Source organism: Bos taurus, chromosome 25 (genome assembly GCF_002263795.3).
Source record: "Bos taurus isolate L1 Dominette 01449 registration number 42190680 breed Hereford chromosome 25, ARS-UCD2.0, whole genome shotgun sequence".
Taxonomy (NCBI): domain Eukaryota; kingdom Metazoa; phylum Chordata; class Mammalia; order Artiodactyla; family Bovidae; genus Bos; species Bos taurus.
The window spans coordinates 27,688,813-27,716,285 of NC_037352.1; the positions used below are offsets into that span (position 1 = coordinate 27,688,813).

Here is a 27,473-nt window from a genome sequence, read left to right on the forward strand (position 1 = left end):
AAAATAAGCTCATCAGCTGCTGCTTATGGTCACGCGGTAGGTGTTATGGGGAGTGGGTGTCTGTATACCAGTGCATAATGGTCTGGTGTTGGGGAGTTGGAGCGCTGATGGAAGAACAGGCTCTGCTCCTTGAAGGGGTACTTGCCTTCTTTGGTTGGGTCCTTAGCCTATGAAATGTGGAGGTGGAATTCAATAGCGTCTAAGGTCCCTTCAGCTCTGAATTTCTGTAACTGGCCCTTCTTGCTGGCATAGGAAGCAGTGGGGGAGAGCGGGTGTAGTGAACTCTGCCATAGCAGACCTGAAGTTCAGCAGCTACTCTGCTGATTAGATGCTCAGAGCATGTTTGCAGGATGTGAATGAATCATTGAGGTGGAACTGCTTTCTAAATTACTTAATGAAAACTGGTAGAATGACTATTACTAGTAAAGGTAATCTAGCTGTTCAGAACTGAACAAAATGCTCTGGACAGAGGGAATTTTCACTTACAAAATTATGTGGGCTTGTAAATGAAACAAACCCTGTAGAAGTTAAGAATCTTCTGTTATTCACTGGTGTATTAGAGTTCTCCAGAGAAATAGAACCAATAGGCTATCTAGATATATATGTATTTGGGGGAGAGAAGGATGGGGAGTTTGGGATTAGTAAAGGCAAACTATTATGTATAGGACGGACAAATATCAAGGTCCTACTGATAGGACTATAGTCAGTGTCCTGTGACCAACCATAATGGAAAAGAATATGAAAATATGTGTGTGTGTGTGTGTGTGTGTGTATAACTGAGACACTTTGCTGTACAGCAGAAATTAACATTATAAATCAACTGTACTTCAATAAAAATTTTTTGAAAGATGTATTTAAGAGGAGATTTATTACAGGAATTGGCTTGTGCCATTATGGAAATCAAGAAGGTCCATAGTTTGCTGTGCGCCAGCTGGCAAGCCAAGAGTCCCAGTGGTAGGATTCTGTCCAAGTCCAAAGGCCTGAGAATTGGGGAGCAGATGACGTAAGACCCAGTCCGAGGTCAAAGGCCCAAGGACCAGAAGCTGTAGTATCAGAGCAGAAGGTGGGCATCCAGCTCACGAAGACAGTGAATTTGCCCTCCTTTCACCTTTTTGTTCCATTTGGGCCCCCAATGGATGGGGTGATATCCACCCACACTGGGGAGAGCAGTGCACTTTACCGTCTATGGGATCTCCTGCTAATCCCTTCCAACAAAACCCTGACAGACACATCTAGAAATAAAGTTTTACCACTTGTCTGCGCATCCCTTAGGCCAGACAAGTTGATACATTAACTGGGCCTGAGAACCTCCCTAAACTGCCTCATCTACCTGACTGCTCATCCATGGGCCGTTCGGAGTGAGAACCTGGATGTCTAGGTGCTGAATATCAATAGACTATGAAAAACTGATCTTTTAGAAATAGTTTGCTACTCTCTTTTTGTCTTGCTTTCTTAAACAATCTTTCTGTTCAAAAAAGCACAGAGCAATAAGCCAACTCTAAAATGGAATTCTGTCAGAGTACACCCTCCTCTAGAGTCTTGAGCGATTTCTGTTCTAATTAAGTCATTAGGTTTCACAACTTGAGGCAGTAAAAACTGGGTTTTGGCCTTCATTCGATTCAACAAACACTGAGCTTCTGTTATGTGCCCAACACCAGGCACTTGGAATAACATAAACAAAACATGATTCCCTGTCCTTGTGAAGCTTGCAGTCCAGTGAAAGTTCAGTTCAGTTCATTCGTCAGTCATGTCCAACTCTTCGCTACCCCATGAATCGCAGCACACCAGGCTTCCCTGTCCATCACCAACTCCTGGAGTTTACTCAAACTCATGTCCATTGAGTTGGTGATGCCATCCAGCCATCTCATCCTCTGTCGTCCCCTTCTCCTGCCCCCAATCCCTCCCAGCATCAGGGTCTTTTCCAATGAGTCAACTCTTCACATGAGGCGGCCAAAGTATTAGAGTTTCAGCTTTAGCATCTATCCTTCCAATGAACACCCAGGACTAATCTTTAGAGTGGACCGGTTGGATCTCCTTGCAGTCCAAGGGACTCTCAAGAGTCTTCTCCAACACCATAGTTCAAAAGCATCAATTCTTCAGTGCTCAGCTTTCTTCACAGTCCAACTCTCACATCCATACATGACCACTAGAAAAACCATAGCCTCGACTAGATGGACCTTTGTTGGCAAAGTAATGTCTCTGCTTTTGAATATGCTATCTAGGTTGGTCATAACTTTTCTTCCAAGGAATAAGTGTCTTTTGATTTCATGGCTGCAATCACCATCTGCAGTGATTTTGGAGCCCAAAAAAATAGTCTGACACTGTTTCCACTGTTTCCCCATCTATTTCCCATGAAGTGATAGGACCAGATGCCATGATCTTAGCTTTCTGAAAGTTGAGCTTTAAGCCAACTTTTTCACTCTCCTCTTTCACTTTCATCAAGAGGCTTTTGAGTTCCTCTTCACTTTCTGCCATAAGGGTGGTGTCATCTGCGTATCTGAGGTTATTAATATTTCTCCCAGCGATCTTGATTCCAGCTTGTGCTTCTTCCAGCCCAGCGTTTCTCATGATGTACTCTGCATATAAGTTAAATAAGCAGGGTGACAATATACAGCCTTGACATACTCCTTTTCCTATTTGGAACCAGTCTGTTGTTCCATATCCAGTTCTAACTGTTGCTTCCTGACCTGCATATAGGTTTCTCAAGAGCCAGTGAAAGGAGACTAGCAATTAAATACAAAACTTTGTAAGCTACATGGTACGGCAGAAGTTGATAAATGCCATAGTGGAAAACGGTAGAATGGGTAATGGGGATCACGAATCTGGGGGTGGGCTGGGAGGGGCAGTACATAATATTAAAAATGTTTGGTCGGAGTTGGCTTCACTGAAAAGCTGAGATTTAAGCTTAAACTTGAAGGAGGTGAGTAAGTTAGCCAGTGTTTGGGGAGAAATCCCTTCATGCTGAGGGGATGGCTACAGCATAGGCCCTAAGGCAGGCTCCTTCCTGGTGTGCAGTAGAGACCACTGTGGCTGGTGGGAGAAGAGGTCACGAAGCTGGATCCATAGGGGGTTGGAGGCCATCGGAAGGTCTTTTACTCTGAGGCAGGATCCACTGGGAGGTTTTGAGCAGAGGAAGGGCATGGTCTGACTTACACTGTAAGTGGTGGCCCAGACTAGGAGTAGCAGTGGAAGTAGGGAGAATGGTCAGATTCTAAATATACTCTGACAGCACAGCCAAGATGATTTGGTGAACAACTCATTTTGGAATGTGGATGAGAGGGGAAAAATTTTTTAATGACTTAATTTGGCCTTGGCAACTAAAAGGATGGGGAAGGCTGAAGGCGGAAAAGATCTAAGGTGTGAAGATCAGGAATTTTGCTTCGTTTGAGTCTGACATGTCTATGCAGATACCCAGGTGGAGGTATCAGGTAGGCAGTTGGGTATGTGAGTCTCAAATGCAGAGCACATCTGGCCTGGAGTTAGAATTGTCGGCATATAGAACTGAAAGTCAATGGACAGGGCTTCCCTGGTGGTCCAGTTGTTGCGAATCAGCCTGCCAAGGCAGGGGACATGGGTTCAGTTCCTGGTCAGGGAAGCTTCCACATGCTGTGGAGCAACTAAGTGCAATACAATTAATGAAGCCTGTGTGCCTAGAGCCTGTGCTCCACCGTAAGAGAAGCCACTGCAGCGAGAAGCCTGAGTACTGCACCTGGAGATGGCCCCTGCTCGCAACTAAAGGAAGCCTGCGTGTGGAGCAATAAAGACCCCGTGCAGCCAAAAATAATTTGTTTTTAAATCAATGAGGAGTGAGTATAGATAGAGAAGAGGACCAAGGTGAAGACAAACCAGGAAGAGAGAGTGAGAAGCCACCAAGGAAACAGGAAGAAACTCAAAGTGGGATTTCATGAAACATAAGTGAAGAAGGTCCATCAAGGATGAGATTATCTGTGTCAAACACTAGTGCAAGGTTGGGTTGGATGAAGGCTGAAAACAGATCATTAATTTAGTAACATGGCGGTCACTTGGTGACCTTTGCAGGAGTGATCTATAAATAAGGTAATTTATCAAATTAACACTTTATTTTAGCAATTCTTACCCAATTTGTAAAATTCTTTTATTAAACCCCTGGAGTAGAACAAATCTTATTAATTTGTCCAACTAGTAATTTTCCCTGGCAATATTAAACTTCCAAACTCATTTTCCACTCACTGGGTATAAGCCTGGTGATTATTATTTATACAAGCCAACTCATTTTTAATTCTAGTTCATGTGACATCACCCCTACTATTTTTTACAAGCCCTCTTGGAACCTCACTTTGCTCTCCTCCCAACTCGGACTTGATAGAACCTGCCTCTTTTCCCTTATCCTCACAGCTGCCTGTGAAAGATTCTTTTTCTTCAATTCTACATTAAACTTTCACATTTCTTATTAAATTGATAATTTCAGTTTCTGGCTGAGACATAGTAGATAAAGATGCTTGATGAGTCAATAGAAGAAACAGGGAGAAAGGGAAGGAAGGGAAAAGGAAGGAAAAGAGATTGTCAGTTCTAACTGGAGAATACACAGAGCTCTCAGAAAGAAGGGCAGCAACTTTATTCCTATTTTTCATTCTATAAATCCTTGGAAATATGATCTGCCTAGACAAGCTCCATAAATGTATTGATAATATACTGATGTATCAATGTATTGATAAAAGGGAGACAAAAAACATCTATAGGAACTTCTCTAGTGGTCCTGTGGTTAAGACTGTGCTTCCAATGCAGGGGGCGTGGGTTTAATCCCTGGGCAGGGAACTAAGATCCCCTACGTGCCTCGTGACATGGCCAAAAATATACATATATATACATATATATGTATATATACACACACATATATGTACATTCTGATTTGGAAACTGGTCAAACTATTCCTAAAACTAGCACTTTTTCCAGAGTTCAGTAACCATTAAAAATGAAACCACTTCCCTGGTGGTACAGTGGTTAAGAATCCACCTGCCAAAGCAGGGGACACAGGTTTGATCCTTGGTCCAGGAAGAGTCACATGCTGCAGAGCAACTAAGCCCATGAGCCACAACTAGTGAGCCTGCACACTGCAACCGCTGAAGCTGGTGTGCCCTAAAGCTGCTCACTGCGACGAGGAGCCACCGCGATGAGAAGCCCACGCACTGCAGTGAAGGGCAGTCCCCACTCGCCGCCAACTAGAGAAAGCCCACACACAGCAACGAAGACCCAGTTCAACCACAAACAATTTTTTAAAAAAAGAAACCACTTGAATTTTTTGCAAAACGGTCTTCAATCCTAAGAGGTAAAATTTCTTCTGTGTATTATGTTAACACCTGTGATCACAGCTTAGGGTGGATGCTCTTGGCCCCACTAAATAGTTCATGCTCTAGTCATGCATAAGATAAAGGATGCTGTGCAAATCACTGGCCTGGGTTCCAGCTCTGAATGAGAACTCATAGTAGTCATTAACTTGTGAGCTTGTTTCCTATCTGTCAAAAATAGGACAGTGACCTCTATACTGCTGACCTCAAGGTTGTGAGAATCACACGAGGAGACAGTTGAACACATCTTGGGAAATGTGAAAATAAGCAGGGTGACTTGGGACTTCCCTGTTAGGCCGGCGGTTAAGACTCTGCCTTCTAGTGCAGAGGGTGCAGGTTTGATCCCTGGTCAAGGAGTTAACATTCCACATGTCCCGAGGCCAAAACACCCAAAACCTAAAACAGAAGCACTATGGTAACAAATTCAATAAACACTTTAAAAATAGTCATCAAAAAAAAAATCTTAAAAAAAAATCAGCGTGACTTGTGACCAGATGACTGTCCAAATTTGCTGAACCTGATCATAAAGATTCTGAGGGTCACAGAGCAAGAGCCACCACACTATGCCATCACGACTGAGGCCGACCATTTCCATCTCTGGCATCTCCTGCTCCACTCCTGCCCCACATCTAGAGCGCTGTGCCCTGCTCTGGGAGTGGCAGCCAAGTGGGCCTCCCTAGATGTTGTGAAGAAACACTTGTCTCCACTGAAAGAGAGAATTGTTCAATCACTCAGTCATGTCCAACCCTGCAATCACATGGACTGCAGCAAACCAGGCTTCCCTTTCCTCCACTATCTCCAGGAGTTTGCTCAAATTCATGTTCATTGAGTCAGTGATACCATCCAACCATCTCATCCCCTTTTGCCTTGTTCTCTTGCCTCCAATCTTTCCCAGCCTCAAGGTCTTTTCTAAAGAGTCGGCTCTTCGCATCAGATGGCCAAAGTATTGGAGCTTCCACCTCAGCATCAGTCCTTTCAATGAATATTCAGGGTTGGTTTCCTTTAGGAATGACTGGTTTGAACCCAATTCTCAATGTTAGTCTGTTTCAGAATGAAAAATGATAGATGTCACAAGGATAGGAAACCACATAACACTGTCGCGGCCTTCTGAACCCTGTCCTGGCGCCACTGTGTACAGAACTCCTGGAAGAGCTTTTCTGTGGCTGTTTCCAATGAGTCCAGAATGAGAAAAGCATGGAAGAGGTTAGCTCAGTTGTTGGGACGTGTCAGACTCACCCCCGACACAACAAAGACAGGACTGTGCCTGCTGCTTCTGGGCAGCCAGTGAGAGCTGGGCAGCCTGGGGGCGGGAGGAGGGGCCGTGTGATTGGTGTAAGAGGTTCTCTGTGGGTCTCACGATTCCTCGGCAGATCAGACACCCCTGAGCCACATTCAGCACGCACCTTCTGTTCAGGCCACTTCTCAGGCCTGGTGGTTAGACATGGAGGGCAGGGGGTTGGACGGAAGCCCTGTCCTCCACCCGTCCGCCGGGCTTGCTCCAGCTCCTATACACAGGGTGGTGGCCAAGGCTGAGGCGCTTTGCGGAGCTCTCCACAGTCTGGCCTGCTTGGTCCTGCCCACTTTGCGGCACTAAAGCTGCGAAACAGCTTTGAGGAGAGCTGCCAGTGAGAGCTCACAATGGCGAAACAACCGCCCTCTTGTCTGTGGTCTCATTTAAATGTTGCCAAACCTATGTCATAAGCTCTCCTCTAGAAACTCTGATTTGGAAGGAGGTTTGGTTCATCTGATTTGATTATTTGGCTAAATAATGATCTCATTATTTGACCAAAGTTGATTATTTGGTTAAATTATAAATTTTTCAAATCTCTTCTGATGTTAAACCCTTCTGGCCTTTGCTACTTAATTATCCAACAGTGTCCACTCAAGGCTGCCTCTTCCTGAACCTGTGTGTCTCTGTCTTCCCCCCGTTTCCCACCAGGGAGTGTATAAAATCTCAAATTTTCAAACCAGCAAAGAATATAAAATCTCAGATTTTCAAAGCATGTTCTGAAATGTCCCCTTTAAGGCCGCTGCTCAGAATAAACATGAACCTGGCCTTTTGGATCCTCCCAAACCACTTGTGAAATAGTTCAGAAATAGTTCAGTGACTTCCCTGGTAGTCCAGTGGCTAAGACTCCTCACTCTCAATGCAGGGGACCCAGGTTCAACCCCTGGTCAGGGAACTAGATCCCACATGTCACAGTGAACAGTTCAAAGGTCCCGACTAGAAGATCCCAAGTGCCAAAACAAAGACCTGGTACAGTGAAATAAATCAGTATTTCAGAAAAAAGAAAGAAATGGTTCGTATAAGTTCTGATGAGCTATTCCTTAATTCATTTAAGGGAAAATGCTGATCTTTATTTGAAATGAATAAGATTTATTTTTAGTTCTTTTTGGTTTGTTTTTAGTTCTTTTAATTCATGTCATTATCAAATATCCATTTTAAAAAATTGGAGTACAATTGCTTTACAATGATGTTGTGTTAGTTTCTGTTGTACAATGACGTGAATCAGCTATGTTCAGGTACATCAGTATACATATATCCTCTCCCTCTTGAGCCTCCCTCCCACCCCTCTAGGTCATCACAGACACCAAGCTGAGCTCAAATACCCATCTTTTAAGGTCAGTACTTTCAACCCTCCATGTTACCTTTTTTAAAAAAGCCTTTGTAACATTTCCTGTGTGACAAATACCAAGAGGGAAGAAAAGGGCTTCCATCCCTCACACTCAACACCGCCCCCAGGGGTGGGGCTGATGGTGGATGTGCTGTGACGACCTCTGTGCTCAGCAGGATCTCCACCCCTGGGTTCCTTGCTTGGAGGTTGTTCCTACTCGAATACTTAAAGTATCTGAAATATTGGATACTGAAATACATGATAGGCAGAATTAAAATTTCGACAACTCAGAAATTCCCTGGCAGTCCAGTGGTTAGGATTCTGAGCTTTCACTGCCAAGGGCCTCGGTTCACCCTGGTCAGGGAACTGAGATCCCACAAGCTGAGTGGTGTGACTCAAAAAAAAAAAAAAAAAAACCTACAAATTTGTTTTGATATGTGGATAAACTTTTATTTATATATAAAGGGAAAACCAATTTCATTTAAAGCTGCCTAATCCACATTCCCAATAGTGAAGGTGTTTAATTTACCATCCACCTTCCAAAGGCTTCAAATCAAACATAGCTAGAATTGATTGATTGATAAAGAACTGATAGATTGATAAAGAATTCAGATTATAAAACTCTCCAGGCAATTAAATGGTCATAATAATACTGGAACTACAGTTTAAAAAAACAAACCACAATGTTATGAGCCCTAACTATCGTTCACTTGGAGGTACAGATAATCAATACCAAATTCATAGATTGGGTTGTAATCAGCAATTGGAAGCAAACAGTATCAAACTGCATAACTTTTAAAAATTAACCTGAAGTTATGAACTTTATAAAAATGGATCTTATTCTTCCAGTGCTCCCAGAAGCTCTACAAAATCAGTGATGTACCATTCCGCGTTATCCTTTACTTGCTGCCTGATCACATTTCCTCCGAATCCAATGAAAGCATCCTACGAAGAGAAAGAAAGGGAAATAGTTTATAAGGAGAGAGAGAAAGAGAGACAGCAGCAGCCTAGGGAAATAAGTATTATTGAAAAGAAGAAACTCTGAACAAAGACAAGTGAGCCCAGCATCACCTGGGATGCCTCCCTCCCCAGCTCCCTGTGAGCCTGCTCACCTCCTCCCCTCTTCCCGCCACGCGAATAAATGAGTCTGACCACCACTGCAGCAGAAGCACTCAGCTGGACACTGTGGGCTTCAGAAGAACTGAAGTCCTCGGAAAATCAAGACCACTGCTTACAAAAATAAAACCTGGGACTTCCCTCGGTGGTCCAGTGGTTAAGACTTCTTGCTTCCAATGCAGGGGGCCCAGATTCAGTTCCTTGCCAGGGAACTAGATCCTGCACAGCACATCTAAGACCCTGCACAGCCAAATAAATACATGTATATATTTTTTTAAATAGGGACTTCCCTGGTAGTCCAATGGCTAAGACTCCATGCTCCCAATGCAGGGGGCCTGCGTTCAATCCCTGGTCAGAGAACTAGATCCCACTTGCTGCAACTAAAAATCCCAAGTACCACAGTGGAGCCTCAGCACAGCCAAACAAATATTAAAAAACAAGTAAATAAAACCACACCAGGTGGCAAACATCTGAGTCCTAAACTGGGTGGCAATCACATCCAGGCCAATTTCAAAGAAAGAAGATTGAAGAGAGGCCTGTGGGGCTGGGGAAATGCCCGAGGCATGGAATCAGGGCCATGGCAGAATATCTCCCAGCTGGTGTCCTGCGTGAACCTGAGGGACCCACCCCACTGCCCGCAGGGAGGCCTGTTATCCCGGGCTGAAGGAGATGACAACCCGGAGTATGTTAGCAGCACTCTATTTTTCACTGGTAGAATGATTTAAAGGTGCATTGTTTCATTCACTTCTTCTCAGTGATACCTTCTCTTAGTTAATGATCTTTTGAATTTTTTGGCTGCGCCTTCACAGCATGTGGAATCTTAGTTCCCCGACCAGGGATCAAACCCTTATACCCCTGCACTGGAAAGTGGAGTCTTAACCACTGGACCACCAGGGAAGCCTCATTGTTGTTAGTCACTAGTTGTGTCTGAATCTTTTGCAACCCCATGGACTGTAGCCTACCAGGGCTGATGCAATCTGTCCACGAGATTTCCCAGGCAAGAATCTGGAGTGGGTTGCCATGCCCTTCTCCAAGGGAAATTCCATAGTCAATGGTCTTTTTAAGTGGTATTTTCTCTTTTTTCTGCCAGGACACAGACACAATATACATTGATTTAGAAGTACAGATCTATCTTACTTGCCCTTTCTCTTCATTTTTATTTTCATACCATACAATGGGGGAAAAATAAGTAGATTCTTACATTTAGATAACTCGAGCCTCTTGAACTCCTGCCTCTGCGGCAGCCCTCTGCAGGCCAGCACCAGTTCCACTGTCCTAACACCCTGACTTGTTCCTTCTTGGTCCAGAGGCTTCCAGGACTTCCCATGACCCAAAGGTAACACCAGACAGCCTAGTGCGTGGGGTCTTCTTCTCTTGCTGAAGAGAAAGCCCACTCCCACACCTCCCTGCCCACTGGCCAGCCTGAGACTGCGCTAGTCCATCAGGACTGTGCTCTGCTGCTTCCCTTCCCCCTAGAAGCCCTCCCCGCCAAGTTCTGCCTAGCTTCCACATGGCGACTGCTAAGTGCCCTTTAGGGCAGGGCTCCCGCTCCCGGGCCACGCACTTGGTACTGCACACAGGAGAAGGTGAGCAGCAGGAGAGTGAGAGAAGCTTCATCTGTATTTACAAACTGCTCCGCATGGCTTGCACTCCTCCTGAGCTCCACTTTCTGTCAGGTCAGTGGCGGCAATTAATAAATGCAAAGCCCTTGAATCATCCAGAAACCATCTTCCACCCCTCAACCCCCGGTCCGTGGAAAAATTGCCTTCCACGAAACCGGTCCCTGGTGCCACAAAGGTTGGGGAACCCAACCTTTGGGCGCAGATTAGGGCACAGATTCCTCGGACCACCTTCCAGGGCTACAGACCTGCACACACACCACCTTCCCTTGGTTCAGTCGGGCTGTGTCACCTTCTGACCGATAGGATCTTCTGCACTTTGTAATTCTGTCCTTCTTGGATACCAGGATTCAGGGCCCCCTGAGAGAACCCTGCATTTTATGCCTTGTACTCTGATATCCACTGGCCTGGCTTTCAGTACTTAGTCGACCCTGACATTGGCTGTAAATCATTTAAGAACGCATTATTTCAAACTGACTCAAGTAATGTTAAAAGGATCCCCAAAAATTCTTTAACCACTTTTAATTAATCATTGACAGACAGATGTTATTTTTAGATCTGAGGAAACTAGGTAGTGAAATGTTCACCACTATATTTTTGGTTCAGTTTTTTTAAGGTAGAACGAAATGTTAGAGTCACAGTCCTATGTGAAATGGACATGTGATATTTAAGGTATTGGCTACAGTCCATGGGGTCCCAAAGAGTCGGACACAGCTGAGTGACTGAGCACACATGCGCACACACACACACACACACACACACACATACATAGAGCACTTATTTCCTGCTAGTCTCAGAAAGCAATGGAAATGCAGAAGAAGAATAAAATGCTTTAATACGGCCATAGTATCGAATCCCCATGACCCTCAGTTACCCCATCAGTAAAGAGGAAAAGATGATACTTTTTACTTCACAGGGCTGTTATGAAGATTAAATAAGATAATGTATGAGGAAATAGTTTATCAAATATAAAACACAAATTCTGGTTGTAGTATAAGAGCTGCATTAATTGTGGAAATGAAGCCAAACCTCATTGAGCACATACTTGGGCTAAGAGGCAGCAGCCATACTGCAGGGACAAGGGGTCTTTGGAAGTTTTAAATGGGGTTTAAGTTCCTTACTTGCAACCTTCCTTGGGTTTGCAAAAAGTCAATTAATATATTGAGATTGAATGTGTTTTATTTATTTTGTTTTTTTGTTTTATGGTGATACAGGTTTTTGTTTCATTCTCACAAGCTGCATAAAAATGAGTATGCTTAATACATACAGCAGGAGGACAGGCTTCCATGTCTGTGGCTCCATCTCCAACCATGACGATCTTCTTAAAGTGAAATTTTTCCTTTAACAATTTAATAACTTTTCCTTTTCCACCAGATTCAGCTGTTGGCTGCGTCTCATCAAAACCTGCATATTCACCTATAAAACAGATCCACAGAATTAGATCAGTAGGGCCACTTTTTTGCATAGATGATATCCTCATTTACATACGACTGGCAAAGCTAAAAATGGCCTTCCACACAGCCTGGACTTCCACACTTATTTCTCAGAATAAACAAGCTATGCTTTTAAATTACAAACTTCTTGTCAAGGTTATTCCTTTAGGTGATAAACATCTTGCAGTTAATTGGTTTTATCTTCTAAGCTTCCAGTACAGCAAGTCTCAAAACTTATTGAAATGGCAGAACACCATGAAACAGTAATATATTAATTTAAAACATGTTATTATATAATTTCTTCTAAGAGGAGATTCTAATTTACATTTGATGGATTATTTCCATCTTACAGTAATTACTACACTTATACTCTACTCTTTTTTTTAATGATTTCTATCTTAAAAACTCTTCAAAAGTGTTCTAGTAACACATTTAATGTTTTTAATTAATGCCATTTGGTTTTAAGAATGCCAGCCACCCCCTGACATAACTGGAGACATCTTAAGATGACGAGAAGATTACAGTTGTGGCTCTGTGATGGTCCAGAAAGGGGCCAGGAGGCGCCTCCAAAGGCAGCTACAGTGCAGTGACTTGCTCACAAATTAACTCTCCTTCCTGAGTCAAACACACGAGCCAAGTTGGCTCTAATACATGAGAGCTTTCATAAAACTGAAATATACTGAATGACAAAATAAGTCATATGGGTTACATGACATTATTTACTAAAATGCAGACATGTATATACAGACAGATGATTTTATGGATACTGAAGGTAGGAGAGATGATGCCCTAAGTGTATCTTGCAGAGTAAAGGATACCAAGGTGTGAAAGACATCAGTAAAGAGAACCCTCTATCTCAGCATTTAACTCTGACGCCACCTTGCTGAAGCTGCATTCCAACAGACATTAAATACTAAAACTGATTAGAGGGGAAAATGTGACCATGAAAGTCTTACCATTAAAGTAGAACTTCAGCCTATTGGCAAATACATTGGTTGATGGAATGTTGAGCTTTGAAGCAACATGCTCCACAATGCTCCTAAAGCCACCAGATATCAGGAAAACCTGAACATTTCGTTCTTGTAGGCGACTTACTAGCTCCCTGCAAAAAAAAAAAAAAAAGGAAACTCAAATACCAAATGCTGATCAATACAAAAGTGAAAACAGGAAACGTGAAAAGGAAACTCAAATATGCATTTCTCCTAATGCATCTGTCCAAGGTACATCAGACAAGGTATATCGCCTAGTGAATTAATGTTCCATATATATTTTTCTAAATGCACTTAGAAATTAGTGGGTGGGGCTTGACTGCTTTAGAAAACCATTCCACAACTCTGCTCTGCCCATGGACCTAGAAACACGAGATGAAGAGGGGATTTTGGCTCTCTGTTGGGAGAGAGGGAAGGCAGACATGGGTAGGACCAACCAGCCAGACAAGACCAGTCACAAGGACCGAAAGAACCACACGGAAGCTCTACAGTAATGAAGGACATGCCCCCAAATGCAGGTGCTGAGAGAGAGGCAGTGTGCCCAGACTGGGCATCCCTTACCTTATGCCAGGGGTCAGGTGCGGGGGGTGCTCTGCTAGGAGCCTCTGCACCTGTTCCCTGGAGGGCTGGATCAGAGCTAAGCGCTGTGTGAGGGCAGCCTTGAAAGGCACTGCTCCGCCCATGGCTTGCCGTGTCCTAGAAGGAGGAAGACCCAATAATCAAGCCAGCCAAGTCAGCTGTCGTCAAAGTTTACATGCCCACCCTCCTCAGCTCCTCTCAAGGTCCATCCACAAGGACAGTGCCCCACCATACAACAGACGTGCTACGTTGCCATGGGAGTAAGTGGGGCCAGGGATAAACTATGGAGGGTTTGCTTGAGAATCACATTGATATTCTGCATCCACAAATACACCATCCAGTGAGCTGAGAAAAATGCACGTACTATCCACAGGTACCTTCCTTAGAAGCCGTGAGCTCTTGTAAACCAAGAAAGAGACTAAAGGCCAGTACTCTTTATACATACACATACACATATATAATTTAGCATGTTAAAAACAATCACATCAAAGAAAAGTATACAGGGGCTTCCCTGGTGGCTCAGTGGTAAAGAATCCGCCTGCCAATGCAAAAGACACCAGTTTGATCCCTGGTCCAGGAAGATACCACATGCTGTGGAGCAACTAAGCCCGTAAGCCACAACTATTGAGTTGGTGCTCTGGAGCTCAGGAGCTGCAACTGCTGAAGCCTGCCCAAGAGCCTGTGCTCCACAACCAGAGAAATCACTGTAATCAGAAGCCCATGCCCAGCACAGCAAACAAATAATTTTTAAAGTATTCAGATAAAAAAATGTCATAGATGACATAAGAATAGTGTGCATATATTTTTGCATATATATATAAATCTACAATATTTACCACTGTTGATTTATATATATTTTGGAGCAGCTCTGATGCTGCTATCATAAGCCAAATTGTACGGCTTGGTTTACTAGGCCAGGCATGCTTGCATCAGATGAAGCTGAACATGAAACAGTCTAGGACCTGGTGAGTGTGGGTGGCACAGGGGAGAGCAGAAGGGAGGAAGGAACTCTCACCTGGGCATCCGTGGAGACACTGAACCAAAACTAGCTTTCTAGCAAAGCTCTAAGGCCATACTTTCAACCATGACACCAATCACTGGACCCCTGGAGATCTGGTAGGTTATCTTTTTTGGTTATTTGTGGTCATCAATCCCCAGGTCAAGCTAAGGGTATGTCATCCATATTTATTTGTCAAAGTGTATATATTAGTGTTATATATACACTTTTTTGGCATAAATGTGTGTATAAATGGGAAATCCCCCAGAAGTCCAGTGGTTAGGATGCCATGCTTCCACTGCAGGGAGACAAGTTTGATCCCTGGTTGGAGGGAACTGAGGTCCTGAAAGCCATGTAGTATGGCCAAATATACATACATACACATATATGCAGCCCTCCAGGCTCCTCTGTCCATGGGGATTCTCCAGGCAAGAATACTGGAGTGAGTTGCCATGCCTTCCTTCAAGGAATCTTCCCAACCCAGGGATTGAATCCAGGTCTCCCACATTGCAAGCAGATTCCTTACCATCCGAGCCACCAGGGAAGCCCATGAATAATGGAGTAGGTAGCCTATCCTTTCACTAGGGGATCTTCCCAACCCAGGAATCGAACCAGGTCTCCTGCATTCCAGGTGGATTCTTTACAAGCCGAGCTACCAGAGAAGCCCATACACATACACACATAGATTTATATAAGCCCATATACATATATACATATATTTATATAAATGGATGGTTGGATGATGTACTACACCAACAAATTCAGCTCTAAGTGATGGAAGAAAATAACCCAGTGCCCATATTTCATAGGAAGGGACTAAAATCAGGGAATTGTGGCTCTGGTCCTGTACGTCATTCAAAAGTCACTCTTCTTTTGCAATCCTCTATCATTTCATAAGGTGAATAAATACTGTTCCTACATTTCTGACACGGCATCCTCAACTCCACAGAATTTGGCCAGCTCATCAATTCCTTCTTCTTGGATGACGGTGCTATCGACATCAAAGCACACTGCATCAGCTGAACAGAAAAGATTCCTCAACTCTGAATGGGAGACCATCTTTGGAAGAATTTTCCTCCTACAACAGAAAAAGATGAATCTATTTAAAGACATAAAATATAATCATTTGTTATTGTTGTTCAGTTGCTAAGTCCTGTCTGACTCTTTGCAACTCCATGGACTGTAACACGCCAGGCCTCCCTGACCCTCAGTATCTCCCAGAGTTTGCCCAAGTTCACGTCCAATGAATTGGTGATGCCATCCAACCATCTCATCCTCTGTCGCCCTCTTTTCCTTTTGCCTTTGATCCTTCCCAGCATCAGACAAAATATAATCATAAAAGGTCTAATTTTGCCTACAAATGTCAATATATTGTATTTCCCATCAAAGTCATTCATTTTTTTTAATACAAATTAAGCACCTTCTAAATGTCAGGCTCTGGGGCTACAAAGTTGAGTGGAGACCCAGATTCTGCTCCCAGGAATTAAGTCTAGTGAAGGTTATCAATTTATGAATGTATTTGATTTTCAACCAATATTCAGATACTTTTGACCTAACAGTTAGAGCAATAAGGCAAGTGCTACAATGGAAATGTGCATAAGATACCGTGAGCACACAGAGTAAATGGTTAACCTTGTCCATGAGACAGGCTTCCAAGAGGTACCGGCATTTGAGCTGAATATGCAGAGTAAGTGGCCTTCTGCATGGGCTCTCAAAGGGAAGGGTATCAGTTTGTTGTGTCCTGAGAATAAGCCAGGGGGAGAACAGCAGCAAGGAGCGGGGTAGTGACGGCAAAGGGAAGAACACGTGCAAAGACAAGGCAGCAGAATATGGCTGATGAGCTGGGAGCTGCCCAGCGGCCCAAGCCAGCTGGCAGGCAGTGCACGCGCAGTTAGTATGGGCGGGCTAAGGAGCTGTTTTTGGTTGTTTTTTGTTTTGACTTTTCTGGGTTTTCATTGCTTCACACAGACTTTCTTTAGTTGCGGCAATCTGGGACTACTGTTCGTTGCGGTAGGTGGACTTCTCATTGCCATGGCTTCTCTCGTTGCAGAGCACAGACTCGAGAGCTCGGGCTCAGCAGTTGTGGTGCCTGGGATTAGTCGCCCCACGGCCTGTGGGATCTTCCTGGACCAGAGATCGAACCCGTGCCCCCTGCATTGGTAGGCGGATTCTAATCCACTGGACCACCAGGTAAGTCTTAAGGAGTTTGGATTTTAACAGTCTAGCTAACAGAAGGACTTACCTGGTGGACCAGGAGCTAAGACTCCATGCTTCCAATGCAGGGGGCCCAGGTTCAGTTCCTGGTCAGGGAACTAGATGCCACATACCTCAGCTAAGAGTTCATATGCTGCAACTAAGACTTGGTGCAGCCAAATAAGTAAATATTGGGGGGAAAAAACCTTTTAGCTAATAGGAAACCTTGAAAGGCTTTACACCTCAGAAGTTCGAGCTAAACATACACATGAGTCTGTTTCCAGTGCAGAGATGGTAACTGAAGCCACAGACTGCTGGAAGAGAGAGTAGAGAAAGAGAAAAAGAAGAAGGCTGAGGACAGAGCACAAAGGAACAGGGCAGTCAGGGCAGGAATCTGTGAAGGAAAATGAGAGGGAGAAGTCACGGGGAGGAACTGAGAGACCACAGTGCCGCAGAAGCTGCAGAGGACAGTTTCAAAACAATTTTGAGTATTTTTTATTTTTTAAGAAAACTGGGGCTTCCCTGATGACTCAGTGGTTAAAAAAAAAAAAAAAAAATCCACCTGCCAATGCAGGAGACACCAGTTCCATCCCTGGTCCAGGAAGATCCCACATGCCATGGGGCAGCTGAGCCCAGGCTCCACGACTACGGAAGCTCTTGCACCTTAGAGCCTGTGCTCCACAACAGGAGAAGCCGCTGCAGTGAGAAGCCCCCGCTCGCCACAATAGAGAAACGCTCAAGCGGTAACGAAGACCCGGCACAGCCACAAATAAATAAAATTACTTTTTAAAAAAGAAAGAAAATCAATGGACTAGAGTCTTGGAAGTGAACTAGATCCTAGAGGTCATCTGGGGCCACTCTCCCATCAAAGAAACTAATACGTCATGTACAAGGTACACGGACCATGCAAATCACATAAACAGTGGCTGACAACTGACTCACAGGAGCCTGGCCAACCCACTTTGTAACTCATTACAAACCAGTGCATTTGGTAGAACCATCCAGTTCAAAGTTAACGTGGGGGAAAAAAAATCTTTCAAGACAGGGGTCAACAAAACACAGCCAGTAGGCCAAATGCAGCCTGCCACCTGTTTTTGTACAGCCTGTGAAGAATGAATTTTACATTTTAAATAGTTGGGAAAAGTAGAAGAGTAGTATTTTGTGACACATGCAAGTCACATAAAATTCAAAATTCAGTGTCTGTAAATAAAATGCTATGGGAACATAGCCACGTTCATCATTTACGTGTCTATAGTGACTTCCCCAAAACAGCAGACAAGCTGAGTAGCTGTGTCAGAGACACGGTCTGGAAAGCCTGAGATACATACTGTCTGGCCCTTTAGAGAGAAATTTTGCTGATCCTTGTTTCGAGCCCTTACAAGAGAGTACTCCAAACAGGAAACATCAATTTCATTGGAGTCCCACTAAAAACAGGCAGAGGAGGGTAAATTAATGAATCCAGTTAGATAACAGAATTTAAAACTGCACTGACATTATCGACCTAAATGTGGATAAGTCTCCACAGAAGAGAAGTATTTTTCAAAAACATGAATACAAAACACATCTGCTACTGGTTATCTACTGGGTTTTCTATAAGAGATGATGGAAAAACCCGATCGACTTTTTGGCCAACACAATACGATCCGTTTTTTACCCACAACATCATGTTCTTGTTCAAGCTGACCACTCAAGTTAGAGGACCAACTTCCCAGGTTCACATATCTGCTCTTGGAGGCTAAGCTTCTTTGCTGGTTGGTTCTCTTAATGTAATAGCCCAGGGTCCGTACTTGGTCTTCTCTACCTATATACACTCCTTGCTAAGTGCTAAGTCACTTCAGTCATGATCAACTCTTCGAGACCCTATGGACTGTAGCCCACCAGGTTCCTCTGTCCCTGGGAATTCCCAGGCAAGAATACTGGAGTGGGTTGCCATTTCCTCCTCCAGGGGATCTTCCCCACCCAGGGATCAAGCCAGAGTTTCCTATGTCACCTGCATTGGCAGGGGGATTCTTTACCACTAGCACCACCTGGTCACTCCTTAGATGAATTAATTTATCCTTGATCATAGCTTTAAATGTCAGTTCTATGACAGTAACTCCCAATACACAGCTGCAGCTCAGTTTTCTCTCCCAAACCCTAAACTCTATATACTTACCTGACTTCCACTCAGATGTTTAGTGAACATCCCAGACATAAATCATAACATCCAAAACAGAACTCCCAGTGTTCCCTCCCCTCCTCAAAACTGCCATTCTTGCAGCCTTCCTTTTCTCTCTTGATGGCAACTCCACTCCTCAGTCACCTTTAACATTTCTCTTTCCCTGAAATCCCACATCCAATCTTTCAGGAAATGCTATTTGTTCTGCCTTTAATACATATATATTTTTTTGGCCGAGCCTCGCAGCATGTGGGATCATAGTTCCCTGCTGCTGCTGCTGCTAAGTCGCTTCAGTCGTGTCCGACTCTGTGCAACCCCTGAGACGGCAGCCCACCAAGCTCCACCATCCCTGGGATTCTCCAGGCAAGAACACTGGAGTGGGTTGCCAGTTCCTTCTCCAATGCATGAAAGTGAAGAGTGAAAGTGAAGTCGCTCAGTCGTGTCTGACTCTTAGCGACCCATGGACTGCAGCCTACCAGGCTCCTCCGTCCATAGGAGTTTCCAGGCAAGAGTAGTGGAGTGGGGTGCCATTGCCTTCTCCAATAGTTCCCTGAAAAGGGATCAAACCCACACCCAGTACAGTGGAAGTGTGAAGTCTTAACCACTGGACCTCCCGGAATGTCCGGTTCTTCCCGTAAGAGCTAACCAAAAAAAACCTAACCAAAGTATGACCACTTCTCACCACATCCACTGCTGTTGTTCCAGCCTGTCACCAATGTTTCTAGCCAAGATTGTACCAACAGCCTCTTAAAATGTCCCCACCCCTACTATCTGCTCTCAACATTACAGCCAGAGAATCATTGTAAGCTGTAAGCCAAATCATGTCACAATCTTAGCTCAAAATCCTTCAGTGGCTTTTCATTTTACTAAAAGTAAAAGCCCAACTTCCTATGATTACCAATAAGATCTGCCCCCCAACTCTGGCACCACCACCACCACCAGCATGCCCTCCCAATTACTTCTCTGGCCTCATCTCCTACCCCTCTCACCCTTGTTCACTCTGCTCCAGCCTCACTGGTCTTCTTGCTGCTCTGCAAATACACCAGGAAGGCTCCCCTCTTAGGGTCTTTGCTCTAGCTTCGCCCTTGGTGGGAATGCTCATCATGCGAATACTCTCTTGGCCAGTTCCCTCAGAAGCAGTTTGCCCAGATGTCAACCTGACCACGCTGTTTATCACTGTAACCCCCTTCCCTGACCTTACCCCTGACATTGCTGATCTCCCTCATGATGCCCTACTTCTTTTCTTCTGTAACATCTCTCATCTTCTAACACCTGATAACACATGTCTATTATGTGTTGTTTATCTGTTCCCATTAAGATGTAAATTTCACAGGAGTAGGATCTTTATCATCTTTGTTCACTGCTGGATCCTTAGGACTGAGAACGGTACTTGGCACATAGTAAGGCTCAGTAAGGCTTCCCAGATGGCACCAGTGGTAAAGAACTTGCCTGCCAATGCAGGAGACATAACAGACTCAGGTTCAATCCCTGGGTCAGGAAGATCTCCTGGAGGAGGGCATGGCAACCCACTCCAGTATTCTTGCCTGGAGAATCCCCATGGACAGAGGAGCCTGGCAGGCTACAGTCCATAGTGTCACAAAGAGTCGGATATGACTCAAGTGATTTAGCACACGCACAAGGCTCAGTAATGTGTGTAAATGAATAATGCTCAAATGCCATCTTCACTATGAAGTCTTTCCTGATTCCCTGATCTGGAAAAACATCTCTCCCAGAACTTCCAAAGTACTTTATGGAGACCTGCTTTAAGATATGGAATTCATAATATTCCAACTTATCTTATATTGATTTATGTGCATATCACTTTCACTCCGGGATGGCAAGCTCTTTGTACTAAAATACAAAATTTTCCAAAACACCTATCGTTTTGAACCTTTTCTGAGTGGATACTCAATTAATTTCTGAAGGTTGAATGAATAAATAAAATGATACAATTGTGAATTACATACCCACAGCTAACGATTTTTTAAAACTTTTTATCATGGCAAATTTCACATACATATAAAAACAGGAAGTATGAATACATGAACTCCATGTATTTATCATACTGTTTCAATAATCATAGCAAATCTTACTTCATCAACAACCCCACTATAAAAGGTTCTGCACCCCAATTCCAACAAGGGGGTTGGGGTTCCCACACATCCAAGCAGTTCTTGGATACCAGCAGGGTGTTCTACTTTTCGATTCAATTCTGACACTATCTACCCAGAGAGGGCATCAGATTCCACAGGTTAAAGGTTTAGTCCACAAGACTGACCCCACTCCACCCCCGACACACACACTCTCTCTCTCTCTCCGGATGTCGGTCACAAATCCAGATTATCATCACCTGTGCTTCTGACTGACCAGCTATAGAGTAGAGGTTCCAACAACCCCTCCTTGGGTTCAATTAATTCATTAGAGCAACTCACAAAATTTACGAGGTTTATTATTAAAGGATATAACTTAGGAAAAGCAAATGAAAGAAATGTACAGGGCAAAGATATGTGGAAGGGGAGGTGAGCTTCCATGCCCTCTCCAGGCTCGCCGTTCTGCCCAAATCTCCATGTGTTCACCTACCCAGAAGCTCTTAGAACCCCGTCCTTTGTGGGTTTTGAGGAGGCCTCATTACAAAGGCACACTTGACAAAATCATTGGTCACTGGTGCCCGAGCTCAGCCTCTAACCCCTCTCGGGGTCATGTCAGTGGGACCGAAGGTTCCAACCCTCTCATCACATGGTTGGCTCGCATGGCAAACAGCCCTCATCCTTAGGTAGGTCCAAAAGTCACCCATTCACACAAGAGACATCTTTATCTGTCTCATCATGGAAAATTCCAAGGGTTATGGGAGCTCTGTGTCAGAAACAGGACAGGTCCAAATACCTGTTTATTACAAATCATATTCTCACACCCACACAATTCTATCTTTGAGATAAATCTGACTTATCTCAAAGTAAACCATATCATTTCATACAAAAATATTTCAGTGTATACACTTAAAAGGTAAAGGCTCTTTTTAACATAGTCATTTGCATTTATTAACTCTACTGTTGGCACCTGCCTGTATGCAGGTGTGGCCACTGACAATCAAATCAGGTTGATCACAGCACACCTCAGAATGCCCCTGCTTATCCACTTCTCATTATTAGCGTAGAAATCAACATAATGTCTCTGTTACTTGATTCATTTATGCCCTTCATGATTCAAGTCCTCTCCATTTCACCAGGCTTTTCCCCACCACTTTCCTCCCCCCACAAACACTCACATACACATACACACACTTTATGCTCAAGGGATACAGAGGACTTCTTGCTCCTTAAACATGTCATGGTTTTTTAGTTCTCTTTATCTTTGCAAATGCTGTTTATTCTGCCTGAAATCACCTAATTACTCATGTTTAAGGGGCAAATTCCTATTTATCCTTCAAGGTGCAGATTAAATTATTTTCCCTGTACTATCTCCTTCATAATCCCCTCCAAGAATTAATTAATTACCCCCATTCCTCTCCTAGAATGTGAGTTCCTTCAGGGTAGGGACCTTGACTGAATTACTTTTCTGTTCCAGCACAGTAGGTGTTAAATTGAAATGTTTCAGGAATTAGAGCTGAATCTAAGCAGTTAATGAGAACCCAACACAGAATCGAGTACATTACTGTTCTCAATTAAACAATTCCAAATTAGTATGCTATTACCCTAAAATTAAAATCCTTAACCAGAAATGGTGACTACAACAGAGAAACAGAATCAACATCATATATTCCGAAGTTGGAAGGAAGCTCAAAGCCATTATCTGGGGCTAGTCCTGTGCCTTTCTACAGGAACAATATAGATACATCCATTTACCAAATTAACTAATAGAGGTATAAGGAATTAAATGTTTTACCCAAGGTCATACAGCTCCTAAGTGATGGCCAAAGAACTGAAATTTGGATCTCAAAGGCACAGAGACAACATAAAAGATGTGGATAAATTAAGTAAAATTAAGTAAAGTTAGACACTGTTAAGAACATAACATGGATCCAGGAAATGTCAAAGACTTCCACCAAGAATTCAGACTGGGACTTCCCTGGCAGTTCAGTGGTTGAGAATCCACCTTGAAGTGCAGGGGACATGGGTTCAATCCCTGGTCAGGGAACTAAAATCCTACAGGCCATGGAGAAACTAAGTCCACGTGCCAGAACTGGAGAATCCATGCGCCACAATGGAAGCTCCCACATGCTGCAACTAAGACCAACACAGTCAAATAAATACAAATATTTTTTTAAAAAAAGAGTTCAGACTATTCTTCAAAGACAGTGAAGCCAGTGCACAGTGCCACTCTGTGCCCAGCACATGATCTGGGAACCACAGAATGGGCACCACCTTCAAGACGCTCTCAGTCTCATTGGATGGCTGGACAAATCATCATTGTTCACATTTGCAAAGCCAGAGCCTTGAGCCTCTTTCCAACCACTGATACCAGCAATAGCTTCAACCAGATCATGAGCCTCAAATACAAAAGGAAACATACATTTACTCTAATGAAGTGAGAACTGATTTCTACAAATCCGGATGAACAGTAGTCCTGACTTGTAACTCAGAACTGCTGACACCTGTAGGTTGCACTGTGGGTCCCAAGACAGGATGTTTGAGACAAACTATTGGAGGACAGAGGGAACAAAAAGTACCCACAAACTGAGAAGGCATCTTGAGAGCGACAAATGAGGCAGGGAGATCCATGTAATCAGGGTCCTTGGAAACAGGGCGTGCACTCCTAAGCCAAGACTGATGAATGGGTAAGTAGTCTTGGGGGTGCTGGAAATATGTCAGGGAGGGTTTTCATCATTGTTTGGGGACTAACAGAGTGTAGAGCTACCTGGCCCTGATGATTATTAAACAATGTCTATCAACTGTAAAGCCCTTGAAGACACAGAAGTGATTCACTGCACAATACAGTTCTGGGTAGGGTCAGAAGGACAGGAGAAACTGTAAGGACCCAAGATGGTGCTAGTTATGCTAACAGCCATGCACAAACATTACACTGAAGCTACCTGGAAGGCTAATTTTTTTCTCTGTGCCCTCCCTAGAAGACAGAGCTAGATTATATGACCTTAACCTTGCCCCCAGAATGCTTGTGCCAAGGGATATGCCCTCCACTCCTCAGCTTACATGGGTTTCAATCCCCTGCTTAGACTACAGAACAAATTCAGCTTCCGCCAGCACTTCGCAACCCCCACTGTAAAATGCTCTGCCTTCCTGTTCACTTCTGATTCCCTCTTTTTTCATTGTCTCCACCAGGAGTGACTCATGATTCGTACAAATTCAAAATCCTCATAGTTCCAGGGGCAGGAAGGGAAATCTGCTGAGTAAATTCAGTTGCTTCAAAGTGAATTGTGTACATTAGAAAAACTGTTGCTGGAGAATGGACTCTGGAGCCCTCACATCCAGACTAGCAGGGAAGGGGGACAGGACAGGGGTGGAAGAAATCCTGGTGGAAAAGGTCTGTGTTTACATGGCAGTTGCCAAGCCTGGTCCCAACCCCTAGACCACTGCCTTCTGGGGCTCAGGACAGGACTCCTGCCCACCCGACCCCAAGCAGGTCCACCTTGGGGAAGCAGAGGGCCAACTGGTAAAGAAGCCACAGCTGACAACCCCTCGTCACCTACTCCCAGCTCCAAAAGTACAACAGCAAGCTTCCCTTCAAGGCCAACCTTAGGAATTCTGATGTTAGATAAGAGGGAAAAAACTTTCTCATCCCAACAAACTCTCTTCCAGCTTCTCATCTAAGTGTCTCACAAGAGACATCTAAGATCACCTTCACCAACTTCCGCTTTTGCTGGGATTGACCTCTTACCTTCACCTATGTAAGAACAAATATAAGCTGGTACAGAGGTTGAGGAAGCCAACAGAGCAAAGATTCCTGGACTCAGATGGGCATCATCTAGGGTGGCTTTGGTCCTGGTGGTGAGGCTGTTTGGGGCCCTCCAGGCAGTGAAACAAGGTCGAATGGAGTCTGAGAGGCTTCTGGATCAGAGGAGAGTCAAAGAGCCTTCCTCTAACTAGGACGGGGGTTCCTGCCAATGCATTTATAGTACATTTTATGATTTAAAACAAAACAAAACAGATCTTCTTCAGGGAAACCGAGATTGTATGTGTACCACTTTACAGCAGACAATTCTTTTTATGCAGGTGAAGAGTAAACTGATAAACATATAACATTGACAATGACGACAACAGCAGACAAAAAGGACTCACGCTTCTTCAGTGCTGGATTCCCAGGAGACAATGGTCTTCTCTTCCCACTTCTTTCCTGGGGGGGTGGGGGGGGCGGGGGATAAAGAAACACAGCATAAAGTTCTGACTACAAATTTCTTTAAGAGAGATCTCGTGAGTTCTGCAAGAGTAAGAACCTAGAAAGAACGGGGAAATCAACATCAAGGTCCAGACACAGGAGAAGAAAGAGACCGTCTAGCTTCACTATCCTCCCTCTGTAGGACTGGAACAAAGAAAGGTCGGCTGCAAAGTCTCCTAAGGCTACTTTCTCTGGGAAATACTTCACATCTGCCTCCTTCAAGCTCCACAGAAGAGCAAACATGCCCTTTTCTGTGGCTCTAAACCAGAAAAAGCTTCGAATCTGATAGAAAATCACCTACACCTGATTGGCATGGCTCAGAGGCAAGGGAAAGGAGAGAAAAAGGGAAAGAGGATCTTGGGGGAAATCAAAATACAAATACAGAGAAGCCAATGTAGGAACATTACAGACTGTACAAAATGGTCCCTGCTGTCTTCAAAACGAGGAAAGTCAGCAACATTCCAAGAATAGTCAGAGAGGAATCCTGCTGCCTCGTAAGAAGGGAACAAAGTCAACAACTTCCAATTATTATCCTCATCATTTAAACTGTAAAAAGAAGTGGACGAAGGTGCTAAATCTCAGAAGAAACAAAGAGACAAAAAGAAGCAGTTAAGAACAGGCAGCAAGAAAGAGCAAAGTAGGGCTTGACAAAGGACAGACGACAGAATGGAAAGAAATCTTCTGGGAGGTTCAAATACAGTCCTCACTGCACTCAGAAAGGGTTTGGTGTACCCTTTCTCTCACCAGAGTCATAGAGGATAATACTCCCGAGGAGGAGGAAGAGAACAAGCTGTACTCAAAGCCTCATACCTGAGCACGCAAGCCTAGCATGTCTTCCCCACGCTGCCAAGCTTCTGCAGGTGTTCTGAATCCCGCTTCCCTGCAGGCCCGGAGAGGGGCATCCTATTGGCCCTCCCCGGAAGCTGCTCCTTTTAAAAGACAACCCACTGCCCAGAATGGCAGCACAAGAATGGTACTATTTCCAATTTTCTTCTTTTTTATTTGTTTCTTTTCAAGCGTGAATTATTTTTTTATGTGTGTATATATTTTATTTTATTTTGGCTCTGCTGGGTTTTTCTTGCTGTGCCTGGACTTTCTCTAGTTGCAGCCATTGGGAGCTACTCTTTGTTCAGGTGCTCAGGCTTCTCACTGAGGTGGCTTCTCTTGTTGCAGAGCGCAGACTCTAGGTGTACAGGCTTCAGTAGTTGAGGCTCACGGGCTCCAGAGCCCGGGCTCAGTAGTTGTGGCACATTGGTATTTGCCTGGAGGCATGTGGGATCTTCCCGACCCAGGATTGAACCTGTGTCCCCTACATTGGCAGGAGGATTCTTTACCACTGAACCACCAAAGAAGGCCCTAACTTGCTTCTTTAATATAGTTTATTATTTCTCCTTTGATCCATTTACATCTAAAGCAGAAATTCTTTTAATTATAAAGGCAGGCTCTTTTTCTCTTCTAATTTAGAATTTGTACATTGCTACTTACCTTTTTTTTTTTCAACTGGGCATGTATTAAATCATGTGAAAACTTAAAATGTTCTATTTTGTTTCACCAATATGAAAATGACAAGACTCTGATAGTCATTATACTGAAATCCTACCTGGTAGTTTTAATTATATATAGAAATACTGAAATATACATCCTTCCCTAACCTTTAGTCCAATGACAAATTATGTAATAATAATAATAAAACTTGTAGTCCAATGCCAAAAATCAACTCCAAATGAATCAAGACCTAAACAAAAAAGCTAAAACTATAAGACTTCTAAAATGTAGGAGGAAAATTGCACTGCTGTGGCAGGCAGCCTCTAAAACAGCCCCTAGAGGGAATTCCCTGGAGGTCCAGTGGTTAGGACTCTGTGCTTCTAGTACAGAGGTCTTGGATTTGACCCCTGGTTGGGGAACTAAGATTCCGCAAGCCACACAACTTGGCCAAAAAAACAAAACAAACAAACAACACCTAATGAACCAACTTCCTGCTATTCCAACCCATCTCTAACCCCCTGCCCTTGAGAGTGAGCTGGGTTTAGTGACTCTCTTCCAGTGAACAGAATGAGGCAGAGGTGATAGGGTATCACTTGCAAAATTAGACTGACACAAATGAGTGTGTATAACTGTGA

The 27,473-nt window shown here is 43.9% G+C and overlaps 1 protein-coding gene and 1 non-coding gene across 7 annotated transcripts in view; one reads left to right on the forward strand and one right to left on the reverse strand.

The window, feature by feature from the left end:
* Positions 1-7,434: 7,434 nt before the first annotated feature.
* TRNAE-CUC (transfer RNA glutamic acid (anticodon CUC)) lies at positions 7,435-7,507 on the forward strand. Its single transcript has one exon. It is a non-coding gene; the product is annotated as a tRNA-Glu (tRNA).
* Positions 7,508-8,363: 856 nt separating this feature from the next.
* PSPH (phosphoserine phosphatase) overlaps positions 8,364-27,473 on the reverse strand; it is a 30,578-nt gene continuing 11,468 nt past the window's right edge. For 2 of the 6 annotated variants that reach the window (XM_024984985.2, XM_059881380.1), the window contains 6 exons: positions 25,257-25,311; positions 15,592-15,750; positions 13,658-13,792; positions 13,064-13,209; positions 11,942-12,090; positions 8,364-8,884 (listed from right to left, as the gene is read on the reverse strand). In XM_024984985.2, coding sequence (XP_024840753.1) covers positions 8,777-8,884; positions 11,942-12,090; positions 13,064-13,209; positions 13,658-13,792; positions 15,592-15,731 — 678 coding nt within the window. In that variant the 5' untranslated portion in view covers positions 15,732-15,750; positions 25,257-25,311 and the 3' untranslated portion in view covers positions 8,364-8,776. 6 annotated transcript variants of the gene reach the window in all.